At 37.8% G+C, this 15,519-nt stretch overlaps 1 protein-coding gene across 1 annotated transcript in view; it reads right to left on the minus strand.

Moving 5' to 3' along the window:
• Nucleotides 1-15,519, minus strand: part of PDE8B (phosphodiesterase 8B) — a 493,644-nt gene that overhangs the window by 90,882 nt on the left and 387,243 nt on the right. Inside the window, exon 12 of the mRNA XM_053701380.1 lies at nucleotides 3,982-4,059. Within this exon, the coding sequence (XP_053557355.1) occupies nucleotides 3,982-4,059 (78 nt within the window). The remainder of the gene's footprint in view (nucleotides 1-3,981; nucleotides 4,060-15,519) is intronic.

Genomic DNA, 15,519 nt, shown 5'->3' on the forward strand with positions numbered 1-15,519 from the left:
CTGAAACGTCACTTACATTGTGTATACCTGGATCTGATACGAATCAAGAGTTGAAAGTGAAGTCATCTATATTTTCTTATGCACACAGCATATATACACATTATTTAGAATCACTGCACGCTTGCACATTAATATCACTCAGAGTGAACCTAGAGATCAATACCGTTTTGTCGACAATGGTGTATTGTGGAATTTTTGTATGAATGTTGATGCTGACTTATTACATTTATTAACCCCTAATCTGCCGCCCCCATCGCTGACACTATTCTAAATGTATTAACCCCTAAACCTAAGTCTAACCCTAACCCCCCTAACTTAAATATAATTTAAATAAATCTAAATAAAATTACTACAATTCACTAAATTATTCCTATTTAAAACTAAAAACTTACCTATAAAATAAACCCTAAGATAGCTACAATAAAACTAATAGTTACATTGTAGCTATCTTAGGGTTTATTTTTATTTTACAGGCAACTTTGTATTTATTTTAACTAGGTACAATAGTTATTAAATAGTTATTAACTACCTAGCTAAAATAAAGACACATTTACCTGTAAAATAAAACCTAACCTAAGTTACAATTACACCTAACACTACACTACAATTAAATTAATTACCTAAATTAAATACAATTAATTACAATTAAATAAAATTATCTAAAGTACGAAAAAAAACAACACTAAATTACAGAAAATAATAAAATAATTACCAGATTTTTAAACTAATTACACCTAATCCCCCTAACAAAATAAAAAAGCCCCCCAAAATAAAAAAAGCCCTACCCCACACTAAATTACAAATAGCCCTTAAAAGGGCCTTTTGCAGGGCATTGCCCCAAAGTAATCAGCAATTTTACCTGTAAAAAAAAGTACAAATACCCCCCCAACATTAAAACCCACCACCGACACAACCAACCCTACTCTAAAACCCACCCAATCCCCCTTAAAAAAAACTAACACTAACCCCTTGAAGATCACCCTACCATGAGATGTCTTCGCCCAACCGGGCAGAAGTGGTCCTCCAGATGGGCAGAAGTCTTCATCCAAGCCGGGCAGAAGAGGTCCTCCAGACAAGCAGAAGTCTTCATCCAGACGGCATCTTCTATCTTCATCCATATTCAAGACATCCGACGTGGAGCATCCTCTTCATCCGGAGTCTTCTTACTAAATGACGGTACCTTTAAGTGACGTCATCCAAGATGACGTCCCTTCAATTCCGATTGGCTGATAGAATTCTATCAGCCAATCGGAATTAAGATAGAAAAAATCCTATTGGCCGATGCAATCAGCTAATAGGATTGAGCTTGCATTCTATTGGCTGATTGGAACAGCCAATAGAATGCCAGCTCAATCCTATTGACTGATTGGATCAGCCAATAGGATTGAACTTCAATACTATTGGCTGATTGCATCAGCCAATAGGATTTTTTCTACCTTAATTCCGATTGGCTGAACTCTATCAGCCAATCGGAATTGAAAGGACGCCATCTTGGATGACGTCACTTAAAGGTACCGTCATTTAGTAAGAAGACTCCAGATGAAGAGGATGCTCCGCGTCGGATGTCTTGAAGATGGACCCGCTCTGCGCCAGATGGATGAAGATAGAAGATGCCGTCTGGATGAAGACTTCTGCTCGTCTGGAGTACCTCTTCTGCCCGGCTTGGATGAAGACTTCTGCCCGTCTGGAGGACCACTTCTGCCCGGTTGGGTGAAGACGTTTCATGGTAGGGTGATCTTCAAGGGGTTAGTGTTAGGTTTTTTTTTTGAAGGGGGGATTGGGTGGGTTTTAGAATAGGGTTGATTGTGTGGGTGGTGGGTTTTAATGTTGGGGGGGTATTTGTACTTTTTTTTTACAGGTAAAAGAGCTGATTACTTTGGGGCAATGCCCTACAAAAGGCCCTTTTAAGGGCGCACAAAAAGGCCCTTGGTAGTTTATTTTAGATTAGGCTTTTTTGGGTGGGTGAGTTTTTTATTTTTTTAAAAGGGTATTAGAATAAAAAACGTTTTTATTATTTTGGATAATTTAGTTGTTATTTTTTGTAATGGTAGTTTTTTTTATTTTTTGTAAATTTTAGTGTTTTTTATTTTTTTGTAATGGTAGTTTTATTTTTTTTGTTTTTTTGGGGTTCATGTTAGGGTGTTAGGTGTAGACATAAAAAGTATTTCCCCATAGAAATCAATGGGGCTGCGTTAGAAGCTTTACTCTGCTTTTTTGCAGGTGTTAGTTTTTTTTTCAGCCGGCTCTCCCCCATTGATTCCTATGGGGAAATCATGCACAAGCACGTTTTACCAGCTCACCGCTAACATAAGCAGCACTGGTATTGAGGTTAGATGTGGAGCTAAATTTTTCTCTTATCTCACTTTTTTGCAGTTAACGCTGGGTTTGTAAAAACCCGTAATACCAGCGCTGTCTGTAAGTGAGCGGTGAGCTTAAACTGCTCATTAGCACCCCACCCCTCCTAACGCAAAACTCGTAATCTAGGTGCTAATCTATAATAAACTACCAATAGCCCTTGAAAGGGCCTTTTGTAGGGCTTTGCCCTAAGTTAAACAGCTCTTTCACCTGAAAAAAAAGTCCCACTAACATTATAAACCCCCACCCCCCCCAAACCCACAAAATAAAAAAAAAACTACCTAAATAAACCTAAGCTAACCATTGCCCTGAAAAGGGCATTTATATGGGCATTTAGCTCTTTTGCATTGCCCTGAAAAGGGCATTTAGCTCTTTTATGAAAAGCCCAAACCCTAAACTAAAAAAAAACACACCCCAAAAAACCTTTAAAAAAATTCTCTAACTAACCCCCCAAGATCCACTTACAGTTTTTGAAGTCACGCTTGAACAATCTTCATCCAGGCGACAAAGTCCTCATCCAAGCGGCGAGAAGTCTTCATCCAGACGGCCTCTTCTATCTTCAATGTTCAAAACAGCCAATAGGATGAGAGCTTCTGAAGTTCTATTTGCTGTTCAAATCAATCAGCCAATAGAATTTCTCGAGAGCTTCCATAAGCTCAGAACCTAAGCACAGCAAAGGGGGTAAGAAGCGCAGCGGTGGCAGCAAATATAAATATCTATGTATATACTTATATACATATATATTTATGTTTTAATATGTGTATATACATATATTAACACATAAATATATATATATATATATATATATATATATATATATATATATATATATATAAACATATATATTTATAGGGAACACACAGTTCCCCATAGACTGCAATGTAAAGGCACCTTTCAGTGACAGTGGGGGGTTTTTTTGAACACCCCATCCCGCCAACTTTACCCTAAAATACTGCCTAGTGTAGTTATTTTATGAAAAAATAAAAATGGTACAATTTTTATTTTTTAATAAAATACACTACACTGTTTTTTTGGACACATATTTATAAAATTGACCAGAGATCTGATCTCTGGTTAATTTTATAAGCGCTAATTACTACTGCAAGCTCGCAGAAGCAATTACCAGCCACTTGTAATAGCTGGTTATTTATCGTGCACCTGCAAACGGCAAATTTGCAGGCACGATAAATTAGCACTCCACTTGTAATCTAGCCCTAAATAAAAGCTAGATAGAATTATGCATTCAAAGAAAATATAAGTCTAAGAATAACGTATTATTTTAAAGTTTTATTAGCTGTTTAGTGTCTATAAAACAATCAGAGCTGTCATGTTGTAACTTAGGTTACCTTCTGTGACCAATTAGGGACAGTTATAAATAGGTCACTAGAGTGTGCAGCCAATGGCTGTGTGGAATATAACAGTGTTCTGCACTTCCATTTCTAACGGGAACTGAAGAGCTCACAATTTCAGAATGCAATTTTCAGAAAATGTGACAAAATAAAAATGAAAGTATATTGCAGAGTTTTTTTTTATATATACAATTTTTCATTTTTTATTATCATCTTAAACTGTTTAATGTCAATTTAAGTTCTACCCATTTAAACATTCCTATGTCATTACCCTTACCATCACTGCTTCGAGAAGTTATAGACCTTACGTCGGCAGACTCTTTCCTTCTGTTTTTATGTCTGAATGAGTGGGACTCTGAAAGACAAATGTCGAATGAATATTAGACCAATTTACAATTGAAGCCAAATAAGAAACTGAGTGCAGAGATTTGTTTGACATTTCTTCTTTAGAAACAAAGGTGTTAGCATAAGAAAAAATAAATTGATCAATAACTACCTTTAATGTATATAATTTTATAAAGGTTTAATTCAAGTATCTTATTCACCAGCAATTTTTTTAAGGGCCTCGCCATACCAACGAGACTTTTTAGAATATCTCGCCTGAGCAGCGAGGTTTTGAATATCAGGCCCTATATGTCTATACATGTGTGTGTGTGTATATATGTGTTTCTATGTGTATATATGTATGAATATAAATACCCAAGAATATACATACACACACTTATATATATATATATATACACACACACATATATATATATATATATATATATATGTATCCATACACACATTTATATATTATAGCCCTTTGCGGTCAAATACATGGCCATACACCATATACCTTTGAACCCTTATAAAAAACATAATTTATGTAAGAACTTACCTGATAAATTCATTTCTTTCATATTAGCAAGAGTCCATGAGCTAGTGACGTATGGGATATACATTCCTACCAGGAGGGGCAAAGTTTCCCAAACCTTAAAATTCCTATAAATACACCCCTCACCACACCCACAATTCAGTTTAACGAATAGCCAAGAAGTGGGGTGATAAGAAAGGAGCGAAAGCATAAAAAAAATAAGGAATTGGAATAATTGTGCTTTATACAAAAAAATCATAACCACCACAAAAAAGGGTGGGCCTCATGGACTCTTGCTAATATGAAAGAAATGAATTTATCAGGTAAGTTCTTACATAAATTATGTTTTCTTTCATGTAATTAGCAAGAGTCCATGAGCTAGTGACGTATGGGATAATAAATACCCAAGATGTGGAACTTCCACGCAAGAGTCACTAGAGAGGGAGGGATAAAATAAAGACAGACAATTCCGCTGAAAAATTAATCCACTACCCAAATCAAAAAAGTTTCAATTTTTATAATGAAAAAAACTGAAATTATAAGCAGAAGAATCAAACTGAGACAGCTGCCTGAAGTACCATTCTACCAAAACTGCTTCTAAAGAAGAGAAAACATCAAAATGGTAGAACATAGTAAAAGTATGCAAAGAAGACCAAGTCATTGCTTTGCAAATCTGATCAACAGAAGCTTCATTCTTAAAAAGCCCAGGAAGTAGAAACTTACCTAGTAGAATGAGCCGTAATCCTCCGAGGCGAGAATCCACCCGACTCCAAATAAGCATGATGAATCAAAAGTTTAAGCAAGATGCCAAATAAATGGCAGAAGCTTTTGACCTTCCTAAAACCAGAAAAGATAAAAAATAGACTAGAAGTCTATCTGAAATCTGAATAGCTTCAACATAGAATTACAACAACTCTTACCATATCCAAAGAAAGTAAGAATCTCACCAAAGAAGTCTTAGGAAAACAATAATTCCTCCCTAATGTTTGTTAGAATTTACAACTTTAGGTAAGAATTGAAATGAGGACAGCAAAAACCACCTTATCCTGATGAAAAAAATCAGAAAAAAGAGATTCACAAGAAAGAACAGATAATTCAAAAACTGTTCTAGTTGAAGAGATGTCCAAAAAGAACAATACTTTCCATGAAAGTAATTAATGTCCAGAGCAAGCATATGCTCAAATAGAAGAGCCTGAAAAACCTTCAGAACCCAATTAAGACTCCAAGGAGGAGAAATTGGCTTAATGACAGGTTTGATATGAATCAAAACCTGAACAAAATGATGAATATCAGGAAGTAATTTATTAGAAGGCACGATGTCAGACAAAGCCTTTAAAATAGAATCAGAAAAATATTTCTTATAAATCTTCTAAATATTTCTTGTACATAAGATGTAAAAAGAATGGCAATATATAAAGCATAAATACTAATGGATTCTGCATGTAAAAGTTTATCATGATAACTTATTACAAACCATAGCTAAAGATAAACATTCATAACATTTAAAATAAATGAACTTAGCTTTGGTAGGACGGAACTCAGTCAACAGGAATCCTCTTAGATTGTTTTGAAACAGGAACAGTGAAATCTTGCAATATGTAATAGAAAAAAACAATATTTAAAGCAAAATTATCAAATTCCTTAAATGACAGTTTCAGGAATGGGAAAAGAATGCAAAATAATAAGCTTCTAGAAACCAGAAGCAATAAAAAAGTGAGGTTTAAATAATGTGAGGAAAAAAAGTGAAACAAAAAATACGCCCACATTTTTTGGCGCCAAATATGACGCCCACATTATTGGCGCTAAATACAACGCCCATATATTTGGCGCCAAGTATGACGCCACATCCTCTGATGCCAGAACCGACGCCCACATTTTTTGGCGCAAAAAAATGTCTGAATACACATGCGTCAAAAATGACGTATTAACAGAATACAACTTCTGGTGTCAACTACGGCGCCGGAAATGATGAAATTTTTGCGCCAAAAAAGTCAGCGCCAAGAATGACGCAATAAAAAGAAACATTTTCTGCCCCCGCGAGCCTAACAGCACACAGGGAAAAATGATAAATTGAAAATTTTCAAGGTAAAGAAAAATAAATTGAATTAAAATGCATTATCCCAAATAATGAAACTGACAGTCTGAATTTTAAAGGAATACTGATTATCCTGAATCATGGCAAATATAAGTTTAAAGACATATATTTAGAACTTTACATAGAAAGTGCCCAACCATAGCTTAGAGTGTCATAATAAAATAAGACTTACTTATCCTAAGACACTCATCTACATATAGTAGATAGCCAAACCAGTACTGAAACGAGAATCAGTAGAGGTAATGGTATATAAGAGTATATCGTCGATCTGAAAAGGGAGGTAAGAGATGAATCTCTACGACCGATAACAGAGAACCTATGAAATAGATCCTGTAGAAGGAGAACATTGAATTCAAATTCACATCCCTCTGACATTCACTGCACTCTGAGAGGAAAACCGGGCTCCAGCCTGCTGCGAAGCGCATATCAACGTAGAATCTAGCACAAACTTACTTCACCACCTCCATGGGAGGCAAAGTTTGTAAAACTGAATTGTGGGTGTGGTGAGGGGTGTATTTATAGGCATTTTAAGGTTTGGGAAACTTTGCCCCTCCTGGTAGGAATGTATATCCCATATGTCACTAGCTCATGGACTCTTGCTAATTACATGAATGAAAAACAGTCTATCCATATTTGTATGACTATTTTTTATCAGATGTTGGTATTATGTGTGTAACTGTTCATTTTAATGTATTTATGTTGAGGTTGGTGCATTTTTTATTTTAACTAACATAACAAACGTTAAATTTGATTACCCTCAAGCAAACTCGTTTACTTTTATCTTGTAATACTACTTTAACATATCGAGCCCACGCTAAATTTAACGCACTACTTTTAATCTAGCTTTTTGTGATTTAAGCAAATACTACAGTTGGCCAGTAAAGTAAAAATAAACATTAATTATGCAGATAAAACGTGCAATTTTAAACCACTTTCCAATGTACATCTATTATCAAATTTGCTTTGTTCTCTTGGTATCTTGTGTGGAAGAGTAAAGCTCGATAGGCTAATAGGAGCTTATGATTGTGCACGTCTTTAGCATTCTAAGGAAGCAATGTTTGCAACTATGTATAGCATTGCTTTTAACAATGCAGCAAACACTGCTGCTAGATGGCTAAAGACACGTGCATGCTCCTGAGCTCACTTTTAACAAAGTAAACCAAGAGAATGAAACAAAATTGATGAAGTTGTTTAACTTTAACTTCACGTTTTTTTTTTAACAAAATAGAACAAACACTAGCTTAATAGATGTCATTATGGATAATAAAATGGTGATGAGAAAGTAATATGGATCATATTATCAAAATCAAATTACTATAATTTACTGAAAATCATAAAAGCGTGGCTGCTGGAATATACAGAGAGCTATATTTGGGCTACCTTGATAACTTTCTGTCATACTTTATTGTCCCCATAAACATTATCATAAAAGAACAGAACAGCTAATCAGTAAATATAGTAAAGTTTGCAATAATTTTGAGTGGCTTAAAGGGACATTCTACTGCAATAATTATTTTTTAGAATTTTTTTTTTCTTCTATAAAGGTAATACGAGTCCACGGATTCATCCTTTACTTGTGGGATATTATCCTTCCCTACAGGAAGTGGCAAAGAGCACCACAGCAGAGCTGTCTATATAGCTCCTCCCCTAGCTCCACCCCCAGTCATTCTCTTTGCCTACTCTAAGTATTAGGAAGGGTAAAGTGAAAGAGGTGATAAAATAATTTCGATCCGGTTTGGAAATTAAGGGGTTAATTGTTAAAATTTTCTGTGGTGCAATCTTAACTACCTATAGTGGGTCTACATACAAAATTTTGAAAAAATTGGTGCATGTTTAGACTGTTTTGCAGAATGTGTATACTTTTTTTTCTCTTAAAGGCACAGTACCGTTTTTTAAGAGTGTTATTTTTTTCACTAAATAAAGTGTTTTCATGCTTGTTTGTAGTCATTACTAGCCTGTTCAACATGTCTGACATTGAGGAAAGTCAATGTTCAATATGTTTAGAAGCCATTGTGGAACCTCCACTTAGAATGTGTCCCTCATGCACTAAAAGATCAATAAATTGTAAAGACCATATTTTAGCTACTAAAAGTATGTCGCAGGAGGATTCTCAGTCAGAAGAGAATCAGGTTTTGCCATCTAATTCTTCCCAAGTGTCACAACCGTTAACGCCTGCACAAGAGACACCAAGTACTTCTAGTGCGTCTAATTCTTTCACCCTGCAAGATATGGCCTTAGTTATGAATACTACCCTCACAGAGGTTTTATCTAAGCTGCCTGGGTTGCAGGGGAAGCAAAGTAGGTCTGGTGTGAGAACAAACGCTGAGCCCTCTAACGCTTTATTAGCCATATCCGATATACCCTCACAATGTTCTGAAGCGAGGGATTTGCTGGCTGAGGGACAGATTTCTGATTCAGGAAATATGTTCCCTCAGAGAGATTCAGATATGACGGCTTTTAAATTTAAACTAGAACACCTCCGCTTATTGCTCAGGGAGGTTTTAGCGACTGGATGATTGTGACCCTATTGTAGTTCCAGATAAATTGTGTAAAATGGACAGATTCCTAGAGGTTCCTGCCTACACTGATGTTTTTCCGGTCCCTAAGAGGATTTCGGAAAATGTTACTAAGGAGTGGGATAGACCAGGTATTCCGTTCGCTCCCCCTCCTACTTTTAAGAAAATGTTTCCCATATCTGACACCGTGCGGGACTCGTAGCAGACGGTCCCCTAAGGTGGAGGGAGCTATTTCTACCCTGGCTAAGCGTACAACTATACCTATTGAGGTCCTTTCAAAGATCCTATGGATAAAAAATTAGAGGGTCTTCTGAAGAAAATATTTGTTCACCAAGGTTTTCTTCTCCAACCTGTAGCGTGCATTGTTCCTGTAACTACTGCAGCATCCTTTTGGTTTGAGGCTCTAGAAGAGGCTCTTCAGGTTGAGACCCCATTAGATGATATTCTAGATAGAATTAGGGCTCTCAAGCTAGCTAATTCTTTCATTACAGATGCCGCTTTTCAATTGGCTAAATTAGCAGCGAAGAATTCAGGTTTTGCCATTTTAGCGCGTAGAGCGTTATGGCTTAAGTCCTGGTCTGCTGATGTGTCATCAAAATCTAAGCTTTTAGCCATCCCTTTCAGGATAAGACGAATTAGATGAGGACCAAACAAAATAATTTTCGTTCCTTTCTACCTCTTAAACTGCCGCAAAGCAAGAGGGGAATTTTGCTCTAAGTCAGTCTGGAGACCTAACCAGACTTGGAACAAGGGTAAACAGGCCAAGAAGCCCGCTGCTGCCACCAAGACAGCCACAAGGGGTAGCCCCCGATCCGGGACCGGTTCTAGTAGGGGGCAGACTTTCTCTCTTCGCTCAGGCTTGGGCAAGAGATGTTCAGGACTCCTGGGCTTTAGATATAGTAACCCAGGGGTATCTTCTAGATTTCAAAGATTCTCCCCCAAGGGGGAGATTCCATCTTTCTCAATTGTCTCTAAACCTGACAAAAAGAGAGGCATTCTTACGCTGTGTAGAGGACCTATATACCATGGGAGTGATCTGCCCAGTTCCGAAAACAGAACAGGGGCAAGGGTTCTACTCCAATCTGTTTGTGGTTCCCAAAAAAGAGGGAACCTTCAGACCAATTTTGGATCTCAAGATCCTAAACAAATTCATCAGAGTCCCATCCTTCAAGATGGAGACCATTCGGACTATTTTGCCAATGATCCAGGAGGGCCAATATATGACCACCGTGGACTTAAAGGATGTGTATCTACACATTCCTATCCACAAAGATCATCACCAATTCCTCCGGTTCACCTTTTTGGACAAGCATTACCAGTTTGTGGCTCTTCCCTTCGGGTTGGCCACAGCTCCCAGGATTTTCACAAAGGTGCTAGGGTCCCTTCTGGTGGTTCTAAGGCCGCGGGGCATAGCTGTGGCGCCTTATCTGGACAATATCTTAATTCAGGCGTCGACTTACCAACTAGCCAAGTCTCACATGGACATTGTGGTGGCTTTTCTAAGATCTCACGGGTGGAAGGTGAACGTACAAAAGAGTTCACTTATCCCTCTCACAAGAGTTCCTTTCCTGGGAACTCTGATAGATTCGGTGGACATGAAAATTTTTCTGACAGAGGTCAGGAAATCAAAAAATGTATCCATCTGCCGAGCTCTTCATTCCATTCCGCGCCCATCAGTGGCTCAGTGTATGGAGGTAATCGGCTTAATGGTAGCGACAATGGACATAGTTCCGTTTGTTCGCTTGCATCTCAGACCACTGCAACTTTGCATGCTCAAACAGTGGAATGGAGATTATGCAGATTTATCTCCTCAGATAAATCTGGACCAAGAGACCAGAGACTCTCTTCTTTGGTGGTTGTCACAGCATCATCTGTCCAAGGGAATGTGTTTCTGCAGGCCAGCATGGGTCATAGTGACGACGGACGCCAGCCTATTGGGCTGGGGTGCAGTCTGGAATTCCCTGAAAGCACAGGGATTGTGGACTCAGGAGGAGGCTCTCCTCCCGATAAATATTCTAGAACTGAGAGCGATATTCAACGTGCTTCAGGCGTGGCCTCAGCTGCCGTCGGCCAGATTCATAAGATTCAAGTCTGACAATATCACGACTGTAGAATATATCAATCATCAGGGGGGAACAAAGAGTTCTCTAGCGATGATAGAGGTTACCAAAATAATTCGATGGGCAGAGACTCACTCTTGCCATCTATCAGCAATCTATATCCCAGGAGTGGAGAACTAGGAAGCGGATTTTCTAAGTCGTCAGACTTTTCATCCGGGGGAGTGGGAACTCCATCCGGAGGTGTTTGCAAAATTGATTCGGCAATGGGGCACACCAGAATTGGATCTGATGGCGTCTCGTCAGAACGCCAAACTTCCTCGTTACGGGTCCAGGTCAAGAGATCCTCAGGCAGTACTGATAGATGGCTCTAGCAGTACCCTGGTCATTCAACCTGGCTTATGTGTTTCCACCATTTCCTCTCCTTCCTCGTTTGATTGCCAGAATCAAACAGGAGAGAGCTTCGGTGATTTTGATAGCACCTGCGTGGCCACGCAGGACTTGGTATGCAGACCTGGTGGACATGTCATCTCTTCCACCATGGACTCTGCCATTGAGACAGGACCTTCTGATTCAAGGGCCTCTAGTTATCAATGTGTCTACTTACCTGCCATCGCCGGCCCCAATACGCCTGAAGTTTTCAATAAAGCTGTCAAAAAGCCGCACACCAAGTATGGGGCGATGAGCAGCGGACTGTGATAGCAGCGGACTGTGATAGTTATCACTCATCCGATCTCGCTGCTCTTCGCTTTTTTACACCTTTATTGCTAGCCTGTCACTAAGCACCCACACTAAACTACACTGTTCTACCCCCTATACCGGCGCCCCCAGAGCCCCCCGCAACTAAATAAAGTTATTAACCCCTAAACCGCCGCTCCCGGACCCCGCCGCAACTATAATAAATGTATTTACCCCTAAACCGCCGCTCCCGGAGCCCACCGCCACCTACATTATACCTAGTAATCCCTATCCTGCCCCCCTATACCGCTGCCACCTATAATAAATGTATTAACCCCTATCCTGCCGATCCGGGACCCCGTCGCAACTAAATAAATTCTTTAACCCCTAAACCGCCGCTCCCGGACCCAGCCGCCACCTATATTAAACTTATTAACCCCTAATCTGCCCCCCCTACACCGTCGCCACCTATAATAAATTTATTAACCCCTATCCTGCCCCCCTATACCGCCGCAACCTATAATAAACTTATTAACCCCTAAACCTAAGTCTAACCCTAACCCTAACACCCCCCTAACTTAAATATTAATTAAATACATCTAAATATTATAACTCTTATTAACTAAATTAATCCTATTTAAAACTAAATACTTACCTTTAAAATAAACCCTAATATAGCTACAATATAAATAATAATTATATTGTAGCTATCTTAGGATTTATTTTTATTTTACAGGCAAATTTCAATTTATTTTAACTAGGTACAAGTACAATAGCTATTAAATAGTTATTAACTATTTAATAGCTACCTAGTTAAAATAAAGAAAAATTTACCTGTAAAATAAAAACTAACCTAAGTTACAATTAACACTACACTATCATTAAATAAATAATTGCTATTTAAAACTAAATACTTACCTGTAAAATAAACCCTAAGATAGCTATTTTAGGATTTAAATTTATTTTACAGGCAACTTTGTATAGCTAGTTAGTTGTATATAGCTAGTTAGAATATTTATTAAATAGTTATTAACTATTTAATAGCTACCTAGCTAAAAGAAATACAAAATTACCTGTAAAATAAATCCTAACCTAAGTTACAATTAAACCTAACACTACACTATCATTAAATTAATTAAATAAATTACCTACAAATAACTACAATTAAATACAATTAAATAAACTAACTAAAGTACAAAAAATAAAAAAAAACTAAGTTACAAAAAATAAAAAAAATAAGTTACAAACATTTCAAAAATATTACAACAATTTTAAGCTACTTACACCTAATCTAAGCCCCCTAATAAAATAACAAAGCCCCCCAAAATAAAAAAATGTCCTACCCTATTCTACATTAAAAAGTTAATAGCTCTATTACCTTACCAGCCCTTAAAAGGGCCTTTTGCGGGGCATGCCCCAAAGAATTCAGCTCTTTTGCCTGTAAAAATACAATACAACCCCCCCAACATTAAAACCCACCACCCACATACCCCTACTCTAACCCAAACCCCCCTTAAATAAACCTAACACTACCCCCCTGAAGATCATCCTACCTTTAGCCGTCTTCAGCCAGCCGACCACCAATGGAACAGAAGAAGACATCCGGAGCGGCAGAAGTCATCATCCAAGGGGCGCTGAAGAAGTCTTCCATCCGACTGAAGTCAACATCCAGGCGGCGCTGAAGAAGTCTTCCATCCGATTGAAGTCATCATCCAGACGGCGTCTTCAATCTTCATCCATCCGGAGCGGAGCGGAGCCATCTTCAGACGAGCCGACGCGGAGCCATCTTCTTCCACCAACGACTGAACGACGAATGACGGTTCCTTTAAGTGACGTCATCCAAGATGGTGTCCCTGGAATTCCGATTGGCTGATAGGATTCTATCAGCCAATCGGAATTAAGGTAGGAAAATCTGATTGGCTGATTGAATCAGCCAATCAGATTGAAGTTCAATCCGATTGGCTGATCCAATCAGCCAATCTGATTGATCTTGCATTCTATTGGCTGATCGGCTCGTCTGAAGATGGCTCCACTCCGGATGGATGAAGATTGAAGACGCCGCCTGGATGATGACTTCAATCGGATGGAAGACTTCTTCAGCGCCCCTTGGATGATGACTTCTGCCGCTCCGGATGTCTTCTTCTGTTCCATCGGTGGTCGGCTGGCTGAAGACGGCTAAAAGTAGGATGATCTTCAGGGGGGTAGTGTTAGGTTTATTTAAGGGGGGTTTGGGTTAGAGTAGGGGTATGGGTGGTGGGTTTTAATGTTGGGGGGTTGTATTTTATTTTTACAGGCAAACAAGCTGAATTCTTTGGGGCATCCCCCGCAAAAGGCCCTTTTAAGGGTTGGTAAGGTAATAGAGCTGTTAACTTTTTAATGTAGAATAGGGTAGAGCATTTTTTTATTTTGGGGGGCTTTGTTATTTTATTAGGGGGATTAGATTAGGTGTAAGTAGCTTAAAATTGTTGTAATATTTTTTAAATGTTTGTAACTTATTTGTTTTATTTTTTGTAACTTAGTTTTTTTTTATTTTTTGAACTTTAGTTAGTTTATTTAATTGTAGTTATTTGTAGGCAATTTATTTAATTAATTTAATGATAGTGTAGTGTTAGGTTTAATTGTAACTTATGTTAGGATTTATTTTACAGGTAATTTTGTATTTCTTTTAGCTAGGTAATTATTATATAGTTAATAACTATTTAATAACTATTCTAACTAAAATAAATACAAAGTTACCTGTAAAATACATTTAAATCCTAAAATAGCTATAATGTAATTATTATTTACATTGTAGCTATCTTAGGGTTTATTTTACAGGTAAGTATTTAGTTTTAAATAGGAATAATTTATTTAATGATAGTGTAGTGTTAGGTGTAATTGTAACTTAGGTTACTTTTTATTTTACAGGTAAATTTCTCTTTATTTTAACTAGGTAGCTATTAAATAGTTAATAACTATTTAATAGCTATTGTACCTAGTTAAAATAAATTGAAATTTGCCTGTAAAATAAAAATAAATCCTAAAATAGATACAATATAATTATTATTTATATTGTAGCTATATTAGGGTTTATTTTAAAGGTAAGTATTTAGTTTTAAATAGGATTAATTTATTTAATAAGAGTTATAATATTTAGATGTATTTAATTATTATTTAAGTTAGGGGGGTGTTAGGGTTAGACTTAGGTTTAGGGGTTAATAATTTTATTATAGTTGCGGCGGTGTAGGGGGGACAGGATAGGGGTTAATAAATTTATTATAGTGGCGGCGGTGTAGGGGGGCAGGATAGGGGTTAATACATTTATTATAGTGGCGGCGGTGTAGGGGGGGCAGGATAGGGGACTAGGTATTATGTAGGTGGCGACGGGGTCCGGGAGCGACGGTTTAGGGGTTAACATATTTATTATAGTGGCAGCGGGGTCCGGGAACAGCGGTTTAGGGGTTAATCAGTTTATTATAGTGGCTGTGGGGTCCGGGAGCGGCGGTTTAGGGGTTAATCAGTTTATTAGGGTGGCGGTGGGCTCCGGGAGCGACGGTTTAGGGGGTAATACATTTATTTAGTTGCGGCGGTGAAGGGGGGGACAGATTAGGGGTGTTTAGACTCGGGGTAC

This window comes from Bombina bombina, chromosome 2 (genome assembly GCF_027579735.1).
Source record: "Bombina bombina isolate aBomBom1 chromosome 2, aBomBom1.pri, whole genome shotgun sequence".
NCBI lineage: Eukaryota > Metazoa > Chordata > Amphibia > Anura > Bombinatoridae > Bombina > Bombina bombina.